Genomic DNA, 26,301 nt, shown 5'->3' with positions numbered 1-26,301 from the left:
ACGCCTTATTACACGTCACAGGCTGTCATTGCTTGACATGTCATGTCAGCTAACCCTTACAAGCTAAACACATCAATATTACTTTCGTGATAACTCGAATAAAACTCTAACTACGGCATTTCTAGTCCCCGGTTATGCAATCAGCATTTAAAGCAGCAGGTTAGCCCCGAGGACAAAGTCTGGGATGGGGGAAACTAGTTGTTTAGTAGCTTTTAACTTGCCTCGAGTAAGATGGCTGGACCCGTGCGAAAACAAAACAACTTTCTGCCACCAAACGTCGGTGTGACGTTTACTAAACAACGTCGGGCCACACTTACTCTTCTGGACCGAAACGAGCGGCATACAAACTTATTTTATAACCCAGATAGATATTTTTCTCTTTACTTCCTCGTTGTCCTTTACAGTCCTGTACGAAACGCAGTACTTTCGTTTATACTCGAGGTTAGGGAGTAATCTGTCATTAGTTAAAGACCCCGATTAAACCAAGACGTATAGCCGCGGAATGATATATGCGCGCTCTCGGACTTTATAACAATCTGTCATTAGTGTTTCAATGTTACTCTTCGCACTCACAACAGGCTGCAACTATCGCCACTTTCCGATGAAAAACAAAACACTTGCGTTTCACTTCAAACATCAAAATATCGCACGTTTCACCCGAAACATAAACTACAAACACAAACAAATAAATACAGCGGAAAGCGCGAGGAATGATGAAGAGTAGCTAATGCTTACGGAATTGATGCAATTCTCTTTTTTTCCTTTCCAGCTTCCAGCCAACTTAATTCAGAATGTAATCCAAGAAGAAACTTTTCCCAAAGCTCTCATGTGGATTAGGCGTTTGGTACGATATTTCAGATCGAAACATTCCTCATTTGGGTGAAAAAAGCATAGTTTTCCTCGATTATATGAATTTTAAAGTTGTAGCGTTTACTCCATCATGGTGGCCATGTTTAAGAGAGACCGAAACACTGCCTGTCACTGCAACGGACAAATAGACCCACTTTAACGTTTAAGACAGTGTTACCGTTTTAAATTGCGCCCAACTCGTACAGAACATATACAAACCGAAAATATGACGGGCGATGTGCTAAAGATAGAGGTTATTTAGCTTTAAAACTACATGGAGATATTTTTAAAAAGTCTCACTGACCCTGCGGAGCGATACATAGGGACATACTCAAGGTAAAAAGCCTTCTCAGTCGTCAGCGGTTGACAGTAAAACGCGGAAGTAGATTCTGGAAATTGAGGTGGATTGAGTGCATGTCGTTTATTGGCGTACAAAAAAAAAGCAGTATTACTTAACTCAAATCTTTCATCATCTTTCAGTGGAAAAAAACTGTTATCTAAAAAATTATAGCATTTTTAAACACCCCAATATGCCAAATATTAGTATATGTTTGTTTGTTTGTTTTTCTTTGTTTGTTTTAGTAGGCTACATGTTTTTATTTCTCTTTGTAAATAATTTGCATATCAAATACATTTATTTACATATGTAAAGTTATTTGTGCATTTCTTTCTTTCTTTCTTTTTAATTTCCACGTCACCCCACCACTATTACACTATTCTGACTACACACTAAAAATGAAATAAAGTAAATAAAAGCATGCGACAACAATTGAAAAGTCACACAAAAATATCTACGTACATTAAGCAGTAATTACAACAAACTCACAAATTTCCAATTTTTTTTTTTTTAAGTAGTTGAAGACTTTTTTTCTTTAACAGCAATGTCGACAAATTCACAAATAAATGCACATTATTCCATCTCAGTAATTTACTTTAACTTTAATTGTAACTATAAATATACCAAAGATAAAAAATAATAAAGCACAAGAATAAAACAGTGTTTCATAAATACATTGGTAATTCTGTGTTCTTTTTTCCTAATTAAAAAAAAAAAAAAAAAAAGAGTCTCATTAAAGGTCAAGGATTCTAGGGAAGATGTCCAAAGCAGTCCAGGTGCAAGAGGAAATGAGCTTCTTGGCCTGAAAGAAGCACCAGTGTTTGAAAGACAGTGTCTCACTGATGCTTTCATCGCTTTGCTTCGACACGTTTCCTCTTTCCCGCTCACTGAATGATCCACGCTGTGGGACTGGTTACAAAAGGGTGTCTTCAGTGTTTAACAACAAGCATTTTCAGGGATTTTTAAGGGCTAACTTTTCAAAACATATTCTTAATAGATTGTTTTCTGCCTCTAACGTAAATAATAACAATAATAATAAAATATTTGGTATGACAATAACAGACTTGGTCAATTTAAGCCACTTGATTGAATAAAGTTCAGCGCCTGGTTTCTCCTGTGTAAAAAAAAAAAGAAAAAGTGGCCTAATTATAGCTGATGAAGTGCTAATGCTAAATGCAAATTGTGTAGTATTCACTCAGTTCACAGAAAATCCTTTTTTAAAGCAACCCACTGGTTGATGAGAGGATGTACAGGGCTTCAGTCTGATCAGACATTATTGGTGGGAAAGTATTATGTGGGTGGTCTTGAAAATTAAAAAAAAAAAAAGCTATGATTACAGAATTACATAGGTGTCATGCTTTACGTTTTTTTTATTTTTAAATTAATTAATTAATATGGGGTAAAGTGAAGAGAAACGCCCCCTACTGTTCTAACACTACTTCCCAAAATATATGATAAAGTCAAGACAAAGTCATAGTTGTAACTGTGAACTTATTGTAGAAATCAATGAATATCCAATCCAATATCCAATATTTGGCCAACTTTAAATGGGTTTTTTTCAGTATTTACTATTTAAATTTCAGATTTTCAAATGGTTGTATTGTAAATATTGTCCTATCCTGATAAACCAAACATAAATGGAAAGCTAATTTATTCAGCCTTCACATAATATATAAATCTCAGTTTTGGAAAAAATGACACTTATGATTGGTTTTGTGGTCCAGGGTCATTTTCAGACCTAGTCTGCGGAGTAGAGCGCCTCCAGGGGTCATCGCCATCTTCTTTGTTTTACCATCGAGTTTATATTAACTAGTTGGTTGAATAAAAATACTCAGAATTTATATTTAAAAATGAGGCTGCCCCGAGATAACATCAGCTTAGCTAGCTAGTTAGCATCAGCTAGTAATAGTTTTTAATTAGGCTGTGTAACTATTAATTATATAAATTTTATTTTTGCTATGCCACAACATTTTTTAATTGTACATTTTTTAATAGTGCATGCTTAAAGATATGCGTGAGGATGGGAGGCCGAGATTTGTCTCTTTTATATTCACAACCGGGAGTGCGCAGCCGTATTCACCTCACACTACCTGAAAGAGCTCGGTGGGAACGTGATACGTCCATATTCGAGAGAAAGTGCACACCGTCACTGTCCGCTGGTGGATAAAAATAGAGCTCTGTGTATGCCGAATCAAAGCAGAAATGGATGCTGACGCACACGTGGTCTGGCCATGGTTAATGAGAATATTAATTTATGCAAGTTTTAATACAAGGTTGTAATAATGCAAGGTTGTAATGAACTTCGTTTTGGCCTGATTTGGCCTACCATTAACAAACAATCAATATAATACTGCAATGCTTACTTTTAATGTTATTTGATGCATTATTATTTTTATTATTAATTCTTGTTACGTTAATTTAGAAAACTGTTTTGTTCATTAAATATAAGATTATGTTTTAGTAATGACCATGAATTGATCATAAGCTATGTTTGATCAATTTAGCCTTCTCAAACCATCACAACTTGTCTAAAATAGAATCAATATCTATATCTATTTATATATAATATAGATATATAAACAGTTAAAAAAATGCATATAACAATGTTTAAATGTTAAACCTGCGCAAACATTATACATGTGCAAAGGATAGACCTATACGATGTTTTTTTTGCATGTTTTATCACACTTTAATATTTAAATTTGTTTGATTTAAAACATTAATCAAAGACTACACAAGTAAACACAGCATGCATTTTTTAAATTAAGTTTTTATTATGAAGGGAAAACTAAATCCAAACCCACATGGCCCTGTGTAAAAAAAGTGTTTGAGATCCAAAGAAATACAGGAACAAATAGGAAAGAAATTTGGTTATTTTTTTTTTTTTTGCGAACCAAATAAGAACATTCTAGGAACGTTCCCTGTAGGTTTTTTAATAACCTAAAGAGAACGTTCCCTGCAGGTTATTCGAAACTTCGCAGTCGGCTGTTACTATTTTAATGCTTAAATGAGTATTTTTGAATCATAAACTATTTTTGCAGAATTTCATGTCCGAAATAAGCTTATAGTGTAGAAGTTGCAGTCAAATCGCATGTTGAAAATATAATTAAATTTTATAGCTGAAATTAAACCATAAGTGTAGTCAAAGCATATAATAAATACTGGATTTGTATGGTTTTTTACTGCGCAACCGTGGATCTGCACCGTCACATGTTTCTTCAACAAGCTATTTTTTATTTGTGTTTGTCGGCATTGCTATTGCTCTCCTTAGAACGAGGAAACACGGAATGAACTCAAAACAGTCTTTAATAGAACAATCATTGGAACACAGACGGGTAGAAGACATTTGACACCCGACACAGGACACTAGAAACCCAGGGTTTAAGTAGGGCAAACAATGAGGGTTTAACTACAAAATTAACAGACACAATGAAACACTATGCCAAACGAGAACAGGAAGGAGAAACAAACATGGGTATATACATGGGAAGCAACAACAGGGCAAGGGAACACAATCTGAATTTCCTTTTACTGACTGACTAACATACGCTTATCGATCTTTCTACTGAATAATTACTTAAAATATATATTCGAGAGCATGTATTGTGATTGCAGAGATATTTGACCAGTCTAATTGAAGAGAACATATTAAACGAGAAGTTATTTGTTTACGAAGCAAAAAAAAAAAAGCACCCTTAAGTGATAAGAAATGAGTGTAATGCTAGTCAAATAAATTTTATTCACTTTTAATGCATGTCAATAAAAATTTTTAAAGCCCAATATTTTGGCTAACTAAAAGAGAACGTTCCGAGAACATTCTGGGAACCAAAATGGAAAAAATAAAAAACTAATTTCATTAAAGCCTAATCATAATCTGTAAAACTGACTTTTCTCTAAAGGCTCGCCAGGAGATGATCTCAGAAAACACGCATTAGTAAATAATTTGAAATATCTTTCTGCTTGGCTCCACAAATGAAGCGGGCAACCCCCATCGATCAGAACATGGCAAGCCGAAATGGTGGCCATGTAAGTTCTGACAGTACCAGGGTGCGTGCCACAATCCACAATCGCTTGCAGAAAGCACAAACAATTTGGCAGTGACCTGGGTCTGCATGTTGCGTCATGCACCAACTTTCTGAGGGCACGAGTTCTTCTAGTTGAGGAAGCCCCAGCATCCTTCACCAGGACTCCCGGGAGCAGAGCTATCGGAGGAAACGCGTAAAGTGCGGCCAAGTGTGTGCCATCGCGTCCAGACGCGGAAGAGCTTGAGGAGACGTTGTTTCACTCAGCTTCCTCTCTCTCTTTCTCACACACACACACAACAATGCGGTCCTTGATGACAAAAAGACCTGAGGACTATTCCGTTTCATGCCTATTTATAACCTCCAGGTACACGTAATCAAATGACGTCACCTAACCGAGGTTACGTAAGCCAATCTGTGGAGTGTTTACCACACATGCTTCAGCGACCGGTTTAACGAAGAACGTTCTCATTAGAGCCAGCGAACGCAGCACAGAGAGCAGCTTTTGATAAGGGAGCAGAAAAGGTATTGCATTGATCACGCCGATAGACAATAATTGGAAAGTTATTTTATTTTTGTCCGCCAAGTAGCCCTCCTAATCGTGTGACAACCCAAAAGCAAATATGTCCTGCTCACTTGCTCACTTGTCACATACAAATTTAATACCGTCCTCCGTAACATGAAACAAGCATCTTTTGACACCTTTGGTCATTATGCTGGTACACGCTGTGGAGAAAACCTGCTTGTGGTCTTTTGAGACATGGCTTTTAGTGAACAGCATCCTGTGAGTTACTATTTTCTGCCATGCTTTGCACAGGTACGGCTTGTCAAAGTCGGTAGCACTATCGGCTGACCTCCACCTGCGAGATGATGATGATGATGAGCCGGGCACATCTGACACCCCTGGATCAGATCCATAGTTCCTCATTATGGCATGAGTGGTGGCAAAAATCACAATGCCATAGTTTCTGCGGAGTCTGTCCACAAACTCAGCACACTTCCTCAGGTTAGCCTCCTGACAAACAGTGCTCTCGCCACCATTGAATCTGTCCACCCAGTAGAAAGAAGAAATGCTGTCGATGACCAAAAGGCAGAGGGAAGGTTGGCTGGAAAAGGCGTTTTCGAGGTAGTGCAGGTTTAGGAGTAGCTGCACTGAGCTGTTGCAGTGCACTACGGACAGCCTGTGCAGACACGAACGTATCCTTTCCTCGGATTCGTTTTCAGAGCCGTCACCCTCTCTAGAGTCTTCAGCCAAACGCGCCTCCAGAACACTCACTAAACGAAACATATCAAAGTGGTAGTCCGTGTCAACGAAGACCACCGCCGCCTCCAGACCTCCACTCTGGACGGGCATGATGCAGCGGGTGATGAGGTGGTACAAGGTTTCCGTCTTTCCTGTGCCCTCCAAGCCATGGAACTCTACGACATCACCTGTACGGATGCACAACAAATTACGCTGCGTTCAAAATTCGGGTTCGAAATTTATGCATGTTACAAAATAAATCTCTGTTGCGTCAATCACATTTACACACTGCATCCAAAACTTTAGTAAAAAAAAAATCAAAAATTATTGTCTGAAATTTTTGCATGTTAAAAGTGAATACGACCTCAAGTTGTGTCAATCACACAATGTCTCAAAAACTGTTGTCCATCATAAAAAACAAAACAAAAACAAATCGAATCAGCGTTTTTGCATCCGTAACATGCATTCTGATATGAAGAATGATGAATCCGAAAACACTCGGTTTGGACTCGGTGTGCAAGGACTTTAATAGAGTGATGCATGTATGACATATTTTGTTTGGATAATCCCGGAAAACAAGTTAGCATTTTAACACTTCCACTTCTATACCCTTGTCTATGTTTTTTTTTTTGTTAAATGCCTGTAATTACACAAGCTTATAATATTTTAACATTTTATTATATATAATAATATATATACATAAATAATGCATCAGCAATACACCCTTTGGAATCATTTATTTTTCAAGCTTTGACTTAAAACCGTCTTTAAAAAAAATGAATTGCTAACATGTGGATAAAATGGAACTACAGAGATAGTTTGGGCCATTAAACACCATCGTTCATTCAGAATTCATACATGTGTTCACTTGTGAAAATGATCACGATGAACAAAATGTGTTCAAATGTGTAACTCGTCTTTCATCTAAGAGCTAAAACTGGGGTGATGCAAACTGCTGGGTTAGCCTACAAATATATGTCTTCACTGACGCATTCTATTTAAGTGTTAAATAACAAAGCAAATGGGATGAGGAATTGTGACTTAAATTTGAAGTGTCTTAATTTTTTGGTCAGTAGTGGCACCAAATGGTATTTATTAACATAAATATAAACATTTATTTATGGTTTCCTTGGAGACTGCATAATTCTATGGAAAATAAGAAAATACAGATTTTTTTTCAGCGTGTATTAACCATAACATTTACTAGGAACTTTTTTTTTTCTCCCCCAAAGCAACTTATAAATTGGATGTTATCATACACATATGAGTATTTCATAAAAATTGCATCATGGTTTCAACTGTCACATCATGTTAAAATATGTAGGCTATTTATATCTCATATTTTCTATCATTTTATAAAGCACGGTGACCTCCTACAATGTTCTAATCAACCAATTATATATATATGTGTTTGTTTTTGTTACTTTTTTTAGATTTATCATAAATATATTTTCACATTGAGATTCCTAATTAATGTGACAACACCTTAATACACTACTGAAATCCAATCGGTTTAACACAAGAAGGCTTCACCTTGACCTGGACCACCGTCGACAGGAAACATATTGGGTTCAATGTCCCTCAGTGACTGTCGTCCTTCTAGTCTGCTTACCAACTGCAAAAGCACAAACATTGATGTTTACAACAAGCAAGGTATAGCAAGTGGCATGCCAATACTACCAGTACGACTCCATTTAACGTTAAACCGTAATGCATGAACGCCTGAACCTCAGTTTGAGCTCCCATCGACGAAAATTGAGTTAAATGATGGTCAATTTTAATGTAAAACTCGAGGAACAATCCATTCTATTTAGTGGGTCATAATGCAAACGTACATTTAATCGCATCAAGTAATTGTATGTTTACTTAAAGCTTTAATGCGAACAGATCTGTAAGATATACCTGTGCACCATTCTCAGCCATTCTGACTCGTGCTGTCATTTCGTTGATTTTCGCGCAATGATTTCGGAATTCCATTTCCTGGTAAATAAGCGTTTGACGACACTTCAAAACAAAAGTCTTACAGCGTCTATCAGGTCGTTCCAACCACAACAGCATATATATTTAATTTTTTTTTTACATTGTTTTATATTTAATGTATTTTATAGAATATTATATGATTTATTTAAAGAGACGTGTAGTGATTTGCAACTGGTCTTTCACTTTGCACATTTCTTATAGTAGTTAATTTTAAATGTCTAATAAATTATATTAGCCTCTTAATAGTAATTAAAAAAATAATCTTACTTGACTAATAATACGACTATAACATTTGATATCATATTACGTAGCAACTTACATAGCATTCCTTTCGGGAAATAATGTTTTTTTTTTTTTTTTTAAACATATCATACGTGTTTTGTTTCGATAGACACAGATAGCTGTAATATACCGTTTGACCAGTATTTCTAACTTCATATTAACATAAAAAATATGACAAATATTTTATTCACTAAAATTAAATTTAAATATTGATATGAACTATTTAAAACACTTTTATAAAAACTTCAAAACGGGTCTAAGATGTTCTAAACGTTTTGGAAGTTAGACATAAAATTACTTAGCCTACTAAAAAACGAAATTGTACGTAATATAATAAATTAACGCAAAAACCAAACATCTAATAAAAGAACTGTGAGAATAATACGGCAAAAAAAAGTTTTTATTTTATTAATTGTATAGGCTAATGCAAATTTAGGACGGACTGCCATCTAGAGTATACTCTATGAATTACATAAAGGGACTTCTGTTGTTTATGTTTGTGTGACTGTTTATTTAACACAGAGTATTGCCAAATCAACAATACACATGCCAATCATCTAAATAGTCATCATCATCATCATCATCATCATCATCATCATCATCATCATCATCATCGCCAATACAGCCCCAATCCTCAAATTGTCCAAAATTCATCGATAGCACATTCAATTCAAATACCGTTGTTTTTATACCTGTATTTATATCACAGCATTCGCCATATAATGTTTGACCAAAATAACACAAACCAATTTACAGATCTAAATACGTACTGCCATTTAAAAGAGTGATAATGCGCCACGCGCTCTGCGCTCCGCACTTTGCCAACTCATGAAATTACAGAACCTACTATGGCGATTGTTAAGGTCATGAATATTAATTAAACAATGCCGACGTTCCCTAGTGATCTTCCAGCGGCGAGCGTTTCATATCCGTGGCGGCGAAGGCTCGGCTCATGATTATTAACTGGCTACCTTCACGCGGCGGAGAGACGACACGCTTTAGCCTTCACCGTAATAGATTTCGTAATTTCGCTGTCAAGCCCCGTGGACCGCGACGAGGGCAGCGAGAGTGGATCCAGCATGTTTCTATTTTTTGCCTTCCCTTTGACTCGGGAAGTAGTCGCGCAAAGTAAGGGCGCAAGCCTAAATAAAGGGATCATTCACACCGCAATAAAGGTAAAGCCGACAAGCCCTGGAAACGGGTTTTGTGTGGATGACGCTGTTGTTGTTGTTGTGTCATGCGGATGTGTTTGTGTGTTTGTATCCAGTGCTGATGATGGCATCGAGGCCCCCTCCGTGCGTCATAGACTGCGGGACAGGGTGAGTTTGTTGACACGCTTATAATCATGCAGTTTTAATAGCTCTATTCGTGCAGGAGAGATATTCCAACTGTTAAAAACCAGATACTGCATTTGCTGTTGCAGACTATAACTTATCATTATTGGGTATTATTATCATTACTTTTACGTATCATTTTTTATAACAGATTTTAATATTTTAGTGAAAATACTGCATTGTCGGTTTCTATTCCTAAACTTTATGAAACATTTGTTATGATCAGGGTCAGGTGCATGAATTGACAAATATGGACCAAAAAAAATTAAATAAATAATAAAAAAATTATATATATATATATATATATATATATATATATATATATATATATATATATATATATATATATATTGGTTGCGATTATATAAATTCATATTTTGGTATCTGTTTTGAGCTGCCTGATGAATTCAGTCCTGTTGCACTAGCAAATGCAGAAGTACATATGCATATGAAAAATATGCACGTCTGCGTTCCGCAGTGTATAGAAAGTAGAAAGCAATATTGCTGTTATGGTTTTTGCTATGATTTATGTTTTCGTCTAAACTATGTTGGTCTTGATTTACTTGGCCGCCATGTTGAGACATTAATCAGGTGCGTTATAGCTATATAATAAACTACCACAGCTGTTGCTTGATAAACAGAAAGACTGGAGATACTGATTGAAAAATGATATACAAATAGACCGAACCGCAGCCATTCTGATTCATTCACCTCCTTCATGTTGATGATATGCTGTTCTTCGACTTCAGGTATACCAAGATTGGTTATGCAGGAAACACGGAGCCCCAGTTCATCATGCCATCCTGTGAGCTGCCTGCCAGTTTTAGTTGTTAAATGCACAGCAGATCAGTGACGACTAATACTGCATGTCCAGCGCTCAGATCCAGGATATTTGGATCACGAATTTAATTAAACTCTGCCTTAGGGAACCGCTATTTAAAGCTGTAATTCACCACTGCTGTAACCTCAATATACTGTAGTCTCCGAGACTGTTAATTTCTAAACATTTATCGATTGTATTGTTTTTGTCAAAGCACACTGTTAAACATTCGACGCGCGCTGAGCATGTTTTATACAAATGTGCTTTGCAGTTTCTGCAAAAATGATTTTTGCAGCGTTGTCATTTTAGGTATTGCGATCAGAGAGACAGCCAGCGTTGGAGATCAGGCACAGAGACGTCTCATGAAAGGGGTGGATGACCTCGATTTCTTCATTGGAGATGAAGCCATCGATAAGCCCAACTATGCAACCAAGGTAATCATTTGTACATACAGGCTATTGTTTTAAGCCTGTAGAAAGGTACGGTCTACATCAGGATGTTTATAAGCATATTCGTTGCATGCAATTATAAAAGGAAGAACTAATGCTGACCTATCTCACGTACAGAAGAAAACTGCTCTTATCCAAAGTGTTGGGAAATGGCAGGGGGCAGTAATGGTTCAATTATCAGGAAGTCTAAAGCTACTCAGACACTGCCAAGAAAAGGCCGGCTTTTAAAACCCAGCTTGAACAAGAAGACTTGCGAGGTGAAGGATCACTTTGAAAGAGTTACAGGGTTCAGTAACTGAGAACAGAGTGAAGGGGCACCGGTCAACCATATCAAGGGTTTGACATGATATTGAGCTGTACAGAAGATAGGCACAAAAGAAACCACTGCCCAGCCTGCAGTCAGTGTGATAAGAGATTTAGTGATAGAGTTTTTTTTTTAAAAATCGTGTTTGATGAGAATTTGACAAACCAAAAAAAAATTATTAATTAAAAATGAAAAAGATTGAGCAGCAGGGTTTGGTAGTATTTTGAAAATATTAAGTGACCTTTATTTATATAGTGTTTTAAACAACACAAATCAGTCAAAAAAAGCAGTAATAAACAGTAAAATACCAAATATGAGAATAAAATATCCAAATTAATATTCAAAAACACACTATATCTAAAATACTAAATAGTGAAGATCATGTTAGTCAAAATGCAAAAATAAATATGAAAAGGCACTAAATATGTAATGATTTGAAAACCGTTTTAAAAGTATACTTAATGTGTTCAACATTTACTCTTTTATTAAATTTACATGAAGGGGCCTTTTATTAATATTTTATCTGCACGTGCCATTTTGTAACGTTGTACTTGAGATATGAAATACAATACATATAATCCACATATGATACAATTACAAAGTTTTTTTCTTCAGGGGTGGTTGCCTTCCATCATGAGCGACAGACCATCTTTTTCACATCAGAAAGAAGACTAGATTATGTAAACTATTCAAAGATTCTGCAAGAAAACTTGTTTTCAAAAAGGAAGCCATAAAGACAATTTTGGATGAGTGTATTTATGTTCTTGTTTTATATTTTTATTTATTTTTACAATATACTTCTCTTTTAAAGATTACCTAATGAAAGTGTGTTAGGTTGTGCACAACGTTGATGACAGTAGATGATGAAGAATTAACGTATTAATGATCTTTTTCTCTGTACACGTTAGTGGCCCATCAGGCATGGAATTGTTGAGGATTGGGACCTGATGGAGAAGTTCATGGAGCAGGTCATATTTAAATATCTCAGAGCTGAACCAGAGGACCACAACTTCTTGATGGTATGTCTACTGTAAATGACTTTAAAGATGACATTATGGAGTGCTTTGCGCTGTAATTTAAAGTGATTTGTGAAACATATTCTTCCCACTGAGAAACAGAGGAAGCCCGTACATAATTGAAGCTACCATTGAAATATTTATTGTTTGCATAATGATAGATTGTGCGGCTTTGTCTGTACCAGTGCGCAACAGTGTTTTTATGTCACAAACAGGATGTTTCCAGTGTGTCTTCTGCATGTGCGCCTTTGTCTCGCTGCTCTATTTGATGATGACAAAACACCCTTTATATGCGGCTGATATTTTACATTACAAAAGACCACATTTCATTTATTCAACAGACCTTTTGTGTCTGTTTATCCTGATGTTGCAGTGCTATATTTTCTCTTCAGACAGAACCTCCTCTAAATACCCCAGAGAACCGGGAATACTTAGCCGAGATCATGTTTGAAACGTTCAACGTCCCAGGACTATATATTGCTGTGCAGGTAAACCTTTATGTTTAAACATATCAACTCAAAGACGGCATAAACAAAGAAACATCGAAAACCGTGCTTGAAAGAAGTATCATAATAGCCTGTCAATTATTTAGCTTTTAAATTTAAACCTCATTTTGTGTTGTTGGTAAATTTCAATCCCACTCTATTTGCCCAAAGTGTACCTGAAATTGAAAACTGGTCTTTTGAATTATTTGAGGACTTTGGTTGTTAGATTTTTACTAGTCAGTTGGAACACAGAAAATAAGTGTGAGAAACCCATAGCAGGCTTAAAAAAGCAGATTTTTTTACACCAAGTACAAGTAGTGATAACTACTATTTATACTAAGTACAAATAATGTTAATATCACTGTTTATGCTTAATTAAAATGATAACTATAGGGCTGGTGAATGCTTGAATCTGATTGGCTGACGAACATTTTAAGGCGTTGACGTTTTCAAACGGAAGGTTGCGTCCTCCGGGGGATGCATTTGTAGGCTGCATCAAGCCTGGTTTATTTCAGTTAACTGAGCATTATATTTGCAAGTCATAAGCATAATACAACAATTTACAGTTAATTAAGAACTTCTTTATGACGTATGACGCTTACGAATGCAACCTCCAGGGCGTCTTTCTTTATATCTCACTTTCTTGCCTTGCCTCACACACATGCATTATTTTCTAAAACGGCCCATCATCAATTATTCCTTACTTAATTGCACCTCCATTATAAAATAGTCTCAGGTAGTCATTGCATTAAATATATATTATTTTACTATTTTGAACATTATATTATGGATAATATGCATGCATATACATGTATTATTATAATGTATCAGATTTATTTATCTAGATCTAGATAAATTTATATATATATATATATATATATATATATATATATATATATATATATATATATATATATATATATATATATATATATATATGGGTCATTCTACAGAATCTGTACAGAATCTGATATTTCAAAATAACTGATTTTTGTTATACGGTGACACCAGTGAAAACTTCAGGGGACCACTATTTTCATTATATATTTTATATTATTTATTCATCAATTTGTTTTATTAAGCCACTTATATAATATATTTGATAGTTATGAATACATTATTGTATTTTCTTCTTTCTTCTTTAGTCCTTAGGATTTCGTGTGCTCTTCATGATCTGCTTCCATGCTTTCCAGTTAATAGCAGTCATTCTAGCTTCATCAATGATCAAGCATTGGTTTTTCAGGTTCTCAATATGCTTGAGCCACATTTTCTTCTGAGCCGTTGGCTGGATCCTCCAATGTGTAGGTCTCTTCCACCAGAGAAGCATGTTTGCTAGTCAGTTGCATTTCTGGATTTGTTCTTCCATAGATGGCTGATGATCACAGCTCATTCGGATTGTCTCGTTTTCGTTGAAGATCATGGAGTGAGACGCTCAGAATCAGCCTCAGGCATCGCATTTGGAAGGTCACAGGCTTGTTCGTGTCGGCTTTGAGCATGATCCAAGTTTCAGATCCATACAGGAGAATTGGAAGGAGACTTTGGTCTTGATGCTGATGTTGGTCTTTTTCCAAAGGCACCATTTCAACAAAGCAAAAGCTGTTGCAGCTTGACCGACTATCCTGCGCATTTTGATAGTGTATGCTATCTTCTTTACCTGTATGAAAGATACAAGGTATTTAAATCCTAGACTTGCTCAATCTGCATTTTGTTGAGTTGGACATTGGCCGGTGATCCATCTGAAGTAAGGAATTCTATCTTACCCGCATTGATTCTTAGACCATATGCATGGGAAATGCTGCCAATATCATAGATGATGTCAGTTGCTTCTGAGTCTGTATTAAAGAAGACAGCACTGTCGTCCACGAACATAAATTCAAATTCAAATTTTATTTGTCACATAAGGTCTGTAAGGAATTTGTTTGCACCATACTTTTCGCATGATGACATTGATGACAGTGTTGAAAAGCAGCAGGAAAGCCACATCTCCCTGGTGCACTTCGGTTTAGATGGTACATTCCTCTGACAGCTCAGTTCAAATCAACACTCTGCTGGTTGAGCCACTGTACAAGGCTTGAAGAAGTTGGATGATCTTCAGTGGCACGTGCTCAGTCGCCAGGGTCTTTCACAGAGCAGGCCAGTTTACACAGACGAAAGCAGATTTGTAGTCAGTGAATATAATGACAGTATGTTTTCCACCCCTGATCCATTTACCGTCAGTTGACAAATGGCAAGGATTTGATCAATCCAGCTGCAGTGTGGTTCTCGGCTGGTTTGCTCACAATGCTTTTGTAGCCTGTACTGGATGATCTTCAGGAACACCTTGCCAACAACTAAAAGAAGGCTGATACCACGTTAGTTCTCTCTGGTCCCTGCAGCGGGGCGTGATTATATAGCTGCATTGTAGGAGAGTGTACACATGTGTCATCCATTTTCTTTATGTTATCGTTAGTTGACTTCGTTTTCCTACTTAAGCTGTGCAGGGTTTGGTACAGAGTTCAGAATTCACTTCTGGATGCCACATCTTCCAGGTCGGTTGCAATGTTATTTCAATAAGCTTCTCTTTCAGCTTTTGTTCTGATTTCTTTGTTGAGTTAATACTGATCAAAATCATTATGCTTGGCTTGTTTCCGTTCATTTACCAGATCTAGACATTCATATGAGATCCATGGGTATGGTACGTTCAATGGTGCATGGGTGGGCATAGTGCAGTGGCACATTTCATGATGGACTCCGATAACTGCTTCTCTGCCTCATCAACATCTTCCTAAGGCTCGAGTGCTACGAATTTGTTGGTTAGGAAAATTCGAAATTCTTGTCTGACTGCCACATCTCTGCTGTACATTTCTGGGTAAAGAACTGTAAAATTGACAGTACATAGCTTTAACATCAACGAATGGTATTTTACTGTCATATCAATCAATCAATCAATCATTTTTATTTATAAAGCGCTTTTAACAACACAGGTTGCATCAAAGCACTGTACAGTATAAAGTTGAAGAATACAATGAGGATGTATAATGACGAGAGCGAACAATTTGTTCACAAATTGATTACGGTCTCTGTAATCAATTCGGCGAAAATCACTAGAAGTTAAGTGTCCCCAACAAAGCAAGCCAGAGGCGACAGCGGCGAGGAACCAAAACCCCATCCATATAGAATGGCGAAAAAAAAACCTTGGGAGAAACCAGACTCAGTTGGGGCCAGTTCTCCTCTGACCGGACGCCCAGCACTTAACTTCCAGTTCAATTTTAAACGCAGCTGTGTCAGATAGTGTAAATATGAGGCGAGGTTACCCCTCACTAATAAAAAACTCTCAGCATCCATTAAGGGATGTAATTGTCATATTAACTGGTAAATTACTGGTCTACATTCCCATGATGCACTACGTCACTATTTATTGCAAACTGTTACTGTTATAAGTCAGAAAGCAAGGATTAATGCATTAATACACACATATGCATGCATCACAAATAGCTCACAAATACATACACAAGGGTTGACTGTTTAAGCCTAAAGGAGCAGATGTCACCCCTTTGCCTTGATTAACAGAAATGCAATATTTGTATGTTTTCAGACTGGAAATGCACGGTTTCAAATTGCTTCCTGATTGCAACACGATTCCACCCCAACATCCTTCGGTGTCACTTTTTGACTTGCCTCTGTTGTTTTAACTAAGAAACCGTTGAGTAATGATATTGTCATTATGAAATTGATTTTCAATGTAAATAGTCACAACAGTTTTATTTGTATTACATTATTTACATATCTATGAGCATGTAACCCAACCCCTGCCCCTAAACCTACCATTTGTCACAAGATGTAACAAGCAGATATGACTACCATCGTTATTTATTCAAAATTAATTTATATTCCAAATCTTCAGAGACAAAAGCATTGATTTGTGAGAGGAATAGATGCGATCGCCGTCTCTGTTGGCCATAAAGCTCATTTTGTGCAAGTCGAAGTTGTGGTTTTAGTTTCATATTTAAAATAATTCATTTTCTACCATACTTTTTTCATTCTGTGAAAAAGGTTGTATTGATGACATATGGGATTATATGTATTTTTAACCAGTGTTTTTCAATATTTCTGTAAAGTATGTTTCTGTAAAATGACCCATATATATTTGCAGTTTTTTGTAATTGCATTGCTTTATCTACCCAAGGTCATTGTATAAATAACTCACACTAAATACATTGAGAAACAGCAATTTCATCTCTGTGGCTATTTTAGGCTGTTTTGGCACTGGCTGCATCGTGGACTTCGAGACAGGTTGGAGAACGAACGCTAACAGGAATCGTGATTGATAGTGGTGATGGGGTTACTCATGCTATACCAGTGGTAAACAATTTTCATACAGTACCCTCAAAAAGTACACACGTTTCATTGCATTAGAGTAAGTGCGATCTGCAAATATATGTTGCTAGAGCCTTCCTCTGAAATTTCAATTTCATTTTTATCTTTAGGCAGAAGGTTATGTGATTGGCAGCTGTATAAAGCACATCCCTATAGCAGGCAGAGACATCACCTACTTCATTCAACAGCTGCTAAGAGAGAGAGAGATCGGCATTCCTCCAGAACAGTCACTGGAGACTGCAAAAGCTGTTAAAGTAAGCATCAGCAATGATATTCCTTATTCTGTAATCCATCATTACTATTGATCAGCTGTGACATACTGTACAGTGAACTATTTTTATTAGTAATATTATTTTTTGTGTAGAAATATAAAGTAAACTTAGATTTCCCATTGTGTAATTATTATTCTGCAAATCTACACACAAGATGAAATCATTTTAACTCAAATACATTTTTGATGCCATTGTTTATTATGTGTTAACTGGGATAATATACAGTAAGTGTACAGGTTATGATCTGGATTCATTTTATAGTAGCAAATATCCATGTAATAGCCATATTTATGTAAAAAACAACTTTTTGTACTGCTTATCTGCGTTACTGTTTTTTTTTTTTTTAAGGAAAGGTATTGCTACATCTGTCCCGACATAGTGAAAGAATTCACCAAATATGACATGGACCCAGGCAAATGGATAAAAAAATACAAGGGAATCAATGCTATCAGCAAAAATGAATTTCAAATAGATGTTGGATATGAGCGTTTTCTGGGACCGGAGATATTTTTTCACCCTGAGGTAAAAAGAACACACTCTCTGAATTATTCAACATGTATACCCCGAATGACCTTTGGAAACTCTGTAGTAAAAGGTCTTTTCGCTCTGTAGTTTGCCAACCCAGACTTCATGCAGCCAATCTCGGATGTAGTGGATGAAGTCATTCAGAACTGCCCTATCGATGTCAGAAGACCACTTTACAAGGTACAATACCAATAATATCATGCAGCAGAGTGCTGCAGTGTTGACATATTTTTGTAGGCTAAGGGAACCCTGGTTGCCTCAACTAAAACCCAATAAGCTCTGTGACCAACAACTTTATTAGTCTTGCACATTTAATTCATCATGATATACAAATAAACTCAACTGAACTTTGAACCCATCTTGAGAGTTAACAAGGAGTTAAAGTTTAATTTTACACGCTTTCAAAGGCTGTAGAAGTAAGAAGGTCCAGCTTTAAATGAACTTAAAGATACAGAAAACTGGCAGATCATTTTCCATCTATTCTAAGTTAATCGTACAAATAGCAGTCATCATATGTTCTTGAAACATTATCTATCATTTGCTCGAATGAGGTTATCTGTGCAATTTTTCGTTCTGCAGAACACAAAAGAAGATATTTTTTGCTGAATTTTTGTAACCAAACTGCTTTGGTGACCATTGATTGCCATTGTATAGGGGGAATTTTTTTTTTTTCCCAGATATCTTCTCTTATGTTACACAGAATGAAAGAATGTCATACAGTTTTGGAATGACATGAGTAAATGATGAACTATCCCTTTAATACCAACATAGTTACAGTGGCTTTAGATGACTAGAATGTCCTGTTATATTATATAACACAAGATGAGGGGATTGTAAATTTAGCATTTTCACATTTATTTGATTATTCAGGATTATTCAGCTTAAGTGGAATGGAGTGTTAAATCCGCATTACGTTAAGAGAAATCATATTACTTTATAGCTATTACTTACTTTATAGAACATTACAGTGTTCAGACTTCACTGTTGAGAGCAAAACCGAAGAGTGTCAAGCCATTAGCTGACCAGGGAATGAAAAATTACATGCATATCCCGTTTGATCAAATATAATGTCCTCGTTGAGTTGGCTTCAAAATTTTCTGTCCAATTAAATCAGAGTACAATGGTTTATTTGTTGCTAAAATCACGCTGATTTTTTCTTTCAAGTTGTTCCAGCTAATGCGCATTTTTTAATGAATCTAGAGTGACTGAAAAGTTATTAGTTAAAATTAAAAGGCAATATGTCTTTTCCTTGACATTTTTCCTCCCCTACTGTCTATCGTTTTAACCTGGGAGCCCAGCGCTCGTCCATATTTGGCAAAAAGGCAAAAAATAAGAGTGGATGTCTCGCTGACTGCCTTTGCTTGGGATCAGTAATTTATTTGTCCAGCAGGGGTCAGTGCTCATCCATTAAGTTCCCAATTACTCTACACTCTCTAGAATAGAGAGAGCTTTAACTGATCCCTGCAAATAGGACGAACAACTCTGAAATAACCTCAGTATCCATTTCTATATCTCGCAACCCGCAGGCTGACCGAATAAATAGCGTTTTGACAAATTCAATTATGCACACCGGCAATTAGTGCGCATCTACATCACACGATTCCTATTCATTTGCTTTCAAAACAAACTTCACTTTGGACCATACTGAAGGAACGGGATGTTGAATGGAAAGTGCTTTGATGCTCTTTAGCCTTATTTTCTTTTTCCGCCAAGATTTTGAAGGTGTTAAACGCTTTGGCAGCACATGAGAACAAATCAACAAAGGCCTCTGGGTTGTATCTATAACTGACATAAGGTATCTAAAGAAAATGCATTAAAATATTAAATTACTTAATTTAACTTCTTTATGGTTCTGTATTGTTACCTTTAATTATAAAGTTACTTTTGCATTATTGCCAGCTCACTAAAATGAAAGTGTTGAGCTTGTTGTCTGGTTTTAGGTTACATTTATTGACATTTAGGCTACAAAAACTTTTTCACCAATTGTCTCGACGACTAAAAAAATGCACGGCCGTTCAACCTGTGAGCCAGTTCTGTTCTTTTTTCTGCTTCAGAAAAACAAGATTTACAGGATCGTTGGGTTTATTTTCATTTGTCGGCAAACATTTAGAGCATGTTTGTTTGTTTTTTTGTTTTGTTTTTTCTTTAACAAAAGTTTTCAGAGTGGGCCGAAGGACAACTTCTACAATAGAGAACTGCAATATTCATTATGTGTACACACGCAGTATCAATTGCTTTCATACCTTAATATAACTGTGATTCTCCCAGCGTGGACAAGGGGGAGGTTTTGTATGGCTAGAGAATAAAAAAATAACACTTAGTTCTCAACCCATTTATTCATCAACAATTGAATGGATGGTGAAAAGCGAAAGGGTCCTTGCAGGAGAATGTTTTGGGGCAGTGGCACGTACTTTAATGGACTAGGTTGTCTTTCATAAGCATAGGAAATAGATTTGTATCTGACGTAAAACTGAGTACATGGATTGATTGTGCTGATATATACAGTTGAAACCTTTGATCTGTAAAAGCTGCATAATGTCAGAAAGCTTTCATTATGTTTGAGGTAAAAATATATTCACATCTTGCGATGGGCCTATTGGGCCTTGTTTTACACAGCTCAGAGCAGAGGTTGTAACGCAAATGACCTTACAAAATTTAAACAAAATTTATTAAGGCACAGCCGAGTAAAGGTTGCTTTGTGCCTGCTCAAAATTCAGTGTAAAGACGTAACGCTGCATAAAAGCCACACTAAATTATGCCTTCTTTGACCCACCTCGGTTGCTGGTGTAAAATTATGCAATTGTAATTGCAGTGTCAGTATATTTATTTCACCTTTGAGCAACATTAAATAGTAAAGAAACCTAAATGCCACTTCAGAAGCGCTTCTGTGCCACCCTTGCGGTGTAAACTTGAATATCCTCAGCTGGAGGGTTAAGTCTTCAGGTAGAAAAAATGAATTATAGAATAAATTAATTATGTACATCTCGATATCACCGAAGAACAGAGGGCAGAGGAAAAAGGTGCATGTTAGTATGCACATCTTTTATCGGCTTCTGGCATGCAGTGTAGCCGTTCACCTCAGAGAAAGAGTACACTGCCGTGGTCCATCCACCCTTTAAACTCATCATCAGAAAAGATGGAAAAAGCCAGCCTTTTATTTCCTAGATGAAACCAGCATTTCCTAATCCAAGTAGTGGGATATCTCCTCAAGTTCGTTAAATAAGTATTGAACCCTGAAACCTGTAATGGAACACACATCTCCTGCAGATACCCTGTTATAAGCTGACCTCAGTCAGCCCTTGGTCGTTTATTCCCAGCATGCAACTCTACTGGCCTTGTCAGAGTCTGCTGGAAAAAAAAGAAAAGAAAAAAGTAACAGTAGCTCATTGCAGAAATACGAAGGGGAAAATGCAATATTTTGCTTTTATTTTCCATTAAAACGATTTATTTAATACGTGGACAAAATCTAAATGCATTACTTGTGTCCTCGTTATTGCATTTCACCCAGAGATGTTTCTTTTAATTTCAAGTGATTTAATATCTGCAATTTTGATTTATTTCATTTGTTTAAATTAAGTTTTGCTCCTTATATGTAACACATGGACAGTGAAGCGGTAATGCTTTTTGTCCTTATCATGAAAATTAGTACATTTGAACAGAAGCAAATTTGTGTATGTTTGAATGGCTTCACGTTAGTTTTTCCATGAGTTATATACGTATGTTCTTTTGGGTGAATATATCAAAACAGCACATATTTCACAGTTGTGTGTGTTTGTGTGCGCATTAGAATATAGTCCTGTCTGGTGGATCTACTATGTTTCGGGACTTTGGTCGCAGGCTGCAGAGGGACCTGAAGCGTGTGGTGGACGCCAGACTCAAAATGAGCGAAGAGCTCAGCGGCGGCAGAATAAAGGTCTGATCTCATTACTGTCTCTCAATTTGTTCACCTTACGCTCATTTTCAGCATTTGTTACAATGTGTTTTGGATTCTTTCTCTATTCTGATACCTAGCAAAGGCTCTTAATTATTCTGGCTAAAATTCAAGACAGCGCTGCATGCATCTTAACAGCTTACGCTGTAATGCACTGTTGCAAACTCACTGGTAAGATAAGATGAAGTGTTTAGTTTTCTGTAGGGCACTATTGGCATTGCTCAAATTCTTCTTTTTTTTTCTTCTTCTACAAAATGAATCGCATTTTTAAGGGCATAGATGTGCTCGAAAAGTCATGAAACTCATGAAAACCAAAAGTGGCGAACATTTACATGATATGGGTTTCAGAAGTGAGTGTGGCAAAATGTAAAATTTTAAATAAAATCCCTCATATCTACACATACTTACGTACAAAATTTAGCACACACATGTAACACACCAACACCTACAAAAAAAGACATTCAATTGCAAAAATCTTGTCTGTCAAATTTCAATGTTTCGCTATGAAAAATTAATTTTTTGTAAGGCGGGCATACAATGTCAAAATCCATGTGTTTGATCCTGATATACTTCAAATGAAGTTCGTTTTTGATTTTCGTTTATGAGCACAAAGAAGTTTGTAAAGGCTAAGGGACGGTTTACTATTTCTGAGTATTACGACACCCATGCACTGCTAGATTAATGTAGACATGTACACGATATATCAGTATGTTCTCTAAATTTAAATATCTACTAAAACAAGAACAAATATCTGCCAATGGGCTCAGAAAAATCAACTTTATTTAAAGGGAAAACAAGTGCCGTGACTTTATGAATTTAGGTCTTTTTGATTTAAGACCTTTTAAGGCCTTCATTTGGGGATGGGTGAACCGATGCTTTTAAAGACATTTTTAAACCTGTAGAAACCCTAAACGGAGATTAATAATAAAAACAGTCTATAAAACTGAACAATTCAACTTTCCTCCGTAAAAGGCTGCAGGATTTCCACATTCAAGGAGCACTATCAATAACCTTTTTATTTGATTTCAAAACACTATCTATCCAGTAGCTCTCACACAGGATAGTGAAGCGAACCTCATATGCGCATACATTTTTCACAGCAATAACTGGAATGTACCAACTCTTGCCTTATGCATTTTATCCAATAAATAAAATACCATAAAAACAAAAGTTAAATCTGCATAAAAATATAGGACAAAAAACAACAAAACATTTACATGCGAATAGATAAAAGTACTGTTTTTCAGGTTTGTGCCTTTCTAAAGGCCACATCCACTCTTCTAAAATATGAAAATAAATAAAAAGACACAGTAAAATACAGTGACGGTGATGGAAGACTGCTCCGTGGTCTTTCCATCACAGTAATTAAAAATTGATTATTTTACCCAATATTTATGTGTGCTTTGTGTGCATTGTTGTGATTTATATGTATTGTTTGTCTATGTATCGCATAGACATTTGGTTAGCTAAATTATGTTGAAAGCGGGAGTCAAGTGAGCATTCAAATCGATCTTTCATCGAATGTCTCATAACAGTCAGGATGCTGCCTTAGTATTCATTCTGCTTTTTTGATTCTCCTTTCAGCCTAAGCCCATGGAAGTGCAGGTGATATCTCATCACATGCAGCGATATGCCGTGTGGTTTGGCGGATCGATGTTGGCTTCTACGGTAATGCTAATATATTTCATTACGTCAAAGTCCCTTTACAGTACATTTAGAATATATTCGTGTATTTTCCTTTCTTATAGCCTGAGTTCTTCCAAGTCTGCCACTCTAAGAAGGACTACGAGGAATATGGACCCAGAATCTGTCGCCACAACCCGGTTTTTGGCATCATGTCCTAGTGCTGGTCCCGCAGCCCACTGTAAGCCTAGATATCAATTCAATCGATTTATCACCTACCCGTACTACGCTTTGATTGCCACTTCTCTTTGAAAAGGAATAATTCAGGCTTTGACAAGCTTAGAATAGAAAGAACAAAGCTTTTTGTTTATCAGTGAAAATGTCAAAGCCTGGCACAAGGGTATTATGCGGATTGGATCTGGAGACTTGAGGCTCGTGCTTTGATAGCAAACGCTGAATGTTCAATATTCCAAATGCAGCATGAAAGAGGAATTCAAGAATTGTAGGTGACAATGCCGTTTTTGTGTTCTGTTCATAATTTAAAGAAATAGTTCATTCGTATGACAAAAGGAGAAATTTAACAGAATGTGCAAACTGGCTATTAATCTAAAAAAAGAAGCATAATTAAATAGATTTTCTAAATAAGGATTTAATTTTTGTTCTTTTTTTTGTCAAAGCAGTCATATGACTTCATGGCACAGCTGATTGAAACAATAAAAAAGGATTCTGTATTGTAATCATTGCATAACTGATTATAATCATATAATCAAATTAGATCACATAATTTGGTCTGGTTCAAACATTCAAGTGTGTTTTGTTTAGAACGTTTTAAGATTGAGAAAAAAAAATCAAGCGAGTGGATTTAAAGTGGATAGAGTGGATTTGGCGTTGTGAATGGAAGAGGGTTAAGGGGTCAAGTACCAATAAAAATGTTGAAATAAAATTTATGAATAAAATGAAATAAACTCTAAATAAATACATTTTGAGGATAAAATTGTTTTTTTCGAGGAAAAATACAGTCAAAACAAAATGTTAAGAATAATCTCATTAGTAAAACAAAAGTAAGATGGATTACCTGATTCTGGAGATCCTGGAACTTCTTTGAGTAACTGTGCTCAAAAGACTTAGCTTAATAGCCATGGTCATTTGCTTGAAAAACTTCTCCTTTTGTGTCGCATGAAAGATAATCATTTGAACGACTATGGTTTTGGACGCTGCTACTAATGGCAAGTTGTGCACTATGTGAAGGTGCAAAGCCTTGAAACTTGCAGCTAAACAGAGCTGAAATCTGCCGGACATTGGCTCTTCAGGAACAGGATCTGACACTCTTGCTGTAAAGGCTCTATCTGTGATCTGTATGCATGTAGGTGCCTGAGCTTGTTTTTTATCAGCCTTCACTGAATGAAAAGTAGAATGTAGATGGGCTTTTCTATATTATATGATGGATTATTTCAAAATTAGTTTATATTTGTATTAAAGTAAAAATGGAGTTGGGGTAAGTCAGTTAACTATAAAATATTTACCGTATATTTCTCACTGGAGGTTAGATATAACTGATATAAAAGGATATATATATATATATATATATATATATATATATATATATATATATATATATATATATATATATATAATTATTTTTGTCAGAAAGAAAATGTACTTTATTCTATGCCTCATATGCACACTGTTTACTGTACTGTATGTATGTAATTTCAACACATAGCAGTAAGAAGCACTAGTGTGATATCTTAGCAACCATGTTTGCCAAGAAAAAAATCAGCTTATGATTACTGTGAATTAAAGCTCCTCTCTCTGAAAGTTGTCTTTGTCTTTGTCTCATTTGGTTTGTGTTATTTGTTTACTCAGACACAAGACTCCAGTTGACAGTTTGTCTACAGGTCTGCACTAAATATTGGAATTTATCTCTAATTTCTAAAATTATTTTCAACAGTAGTTTCTAATAAGTGAAATAGTTCAGGTTCAATATGTAAACCCTGGCATAATGTTGATATAGGTACATATTGCTGTGATTTTATTATGTCGCTTAAGATACATATTACGGCGGTTCAGAGTTGGGATATCCGGGGACTGTCGCTAAAAGCTAATGCTCTATTGTGTTCTACACCAAATCCAACCCTAAACCTACCCAATAGTGTTAACAATAGCAAGAATGATATAAAAAGGCATTTGTTGATGCAAATTTATTTCAACCTCCTTTTATGCAGATATGAACTGTTTAGTTGAACTGTAGCTACATAGGATTTAAGCTCCTCGCATTTACCGAACAAACCTAACATGATGTTCATAACTGCTGAAAACAAAACAAACAAATTCACTTATCTTGGAAGACCTGAGGGTGAATAAATAGTCAGCAACTATTACTTTAAAACTTCTTTTAAAGTATTAAAGATGGGACGTTTACAAAGACATTAGATTATATGCGCATAATTATCATCAAATGCTTTGCACGCCT

At 36.0% G+C, this 26,301-nt stretch overlaps 3 protein-coding genes across 14 annotated transcripts in view; 1 reads left to right on the top strand and 2 right to left on the bottom strand.

Annotated features, from left to right (window-relative positions):
• Positions 1–991, bottom strand: part of kmt2ca (lysine (K)-specific methyltransferase 2Ca) — a 104,667-nt gene extending 103,676 nt beyond the window's left edge. For 8 of the 10 annotated variants that reach the window (XM_043226737.1, XM_043226739.1, XM_043226738.1 and 5 more), the window contains exon 1: positions 736–990. The gene's annotated coding sequence lies outside the window, so the exon portion shown is untranslated. Of the gene's footprint in view, positions 1–735 lie in introns of all 10 variants that reach the window. The other 2 variants (XR_006247962.1, XM_043226745.1) reach the window with 2 other exon arrangements.
• A 2,947-nt stretch (positions 992–3,938) lies between these two features.
• Positions 3,939–8,479, bottom strand: xrcc2 (X-ray repair complementing defective repair in Chinese hamster cells 2). Its single transcript, XM_043226729.1, has 3 exons — positions 8,354–8,479; positions 7,985–8,066; positions 3,939–6,639 (listed from the first exon to the last, which is right to left on the bottom strand). Exons 1-3 carry the CDS (start codon positions 8,426–8,428, stop codon positions 5,849–5,851), a joined length of 948 nt encoding a protein of 315 aa, XP_043082664.1. The 5' UTR covers positions 8,429–8,479; the 3' UTR covers positions 3,939–5,848.
• A 638-nt stretch (positions 8,480–9,117) lies between these two features.
• Positions 9,118–25,646, top strand: actr3b (actin related protein 3B). Of its 3 annotated transcripts, XM_043226725.1 has the most exons (13): positions 9,133–9,888; positions 9,981–10,032; positions 10,797–10,852; positions 11,177–11,301; positions 12,529–12,639; positions 13,029–13,124; positions 17,355–17,462; positions 17,588–17,731; positions 18,098–18,271; positions 18,362–18,454; positions 22,062–22,187; positions 23,790–23,873; positions 23,954–25,646. In XM_043226725.1, exons 2-13 carry the CDS (start codon positions 9,986–9,988, stop codon positions 24,047–24,049), a joined length of 1,260 nt encoding a protein of 419 aa, XP_043082660.1. In that variant the 5' UTR covers positions 9,133–9,888; positions 9,981–9,985; the 3' UTR covers positions 24,050–25,646. The 3 variants fall into 3 exon arrangements, with proteins under 3 accessions (XP_043082662.1, XP_043082660.1, XP_043082661.1); XM_043226726.1 differs by lacking the exon at positions 10,797–10,852 and having other exon boundaries at positions 9,139–9,888; XM_043226727.1 differs by lacking the exons at positions 22,062–22,187; positions 23,790–23,873; positions 23,954–25,646 and adding an exon at positions 19,438–22,055 and having other exon boundaries at positions 9,118–9,888.
• Positions 25,647–26,301: the final 655 nt, after the last annotated feature.

Source organism: Puntigrus tetrazona, chromosome 24, assembly GCF_018831695.1.
Source record: "Puntigrus tetrazona isolate hp1 chromosome 24, ASM1883169v1, whole genome shotgun sequence".
Lineage (NCBI taxonomy): Eukaryota > Metazoa > Chordata > Actinopteri > Cypriniformes > Cyprinidae > Puntigrus > Puntigrus tetrazona.
The sequence above is the reverse complement of the archived record's forward strand: the minus strand, read 5'-3'. Positions and strand labels throughout refer to the sequence as shown.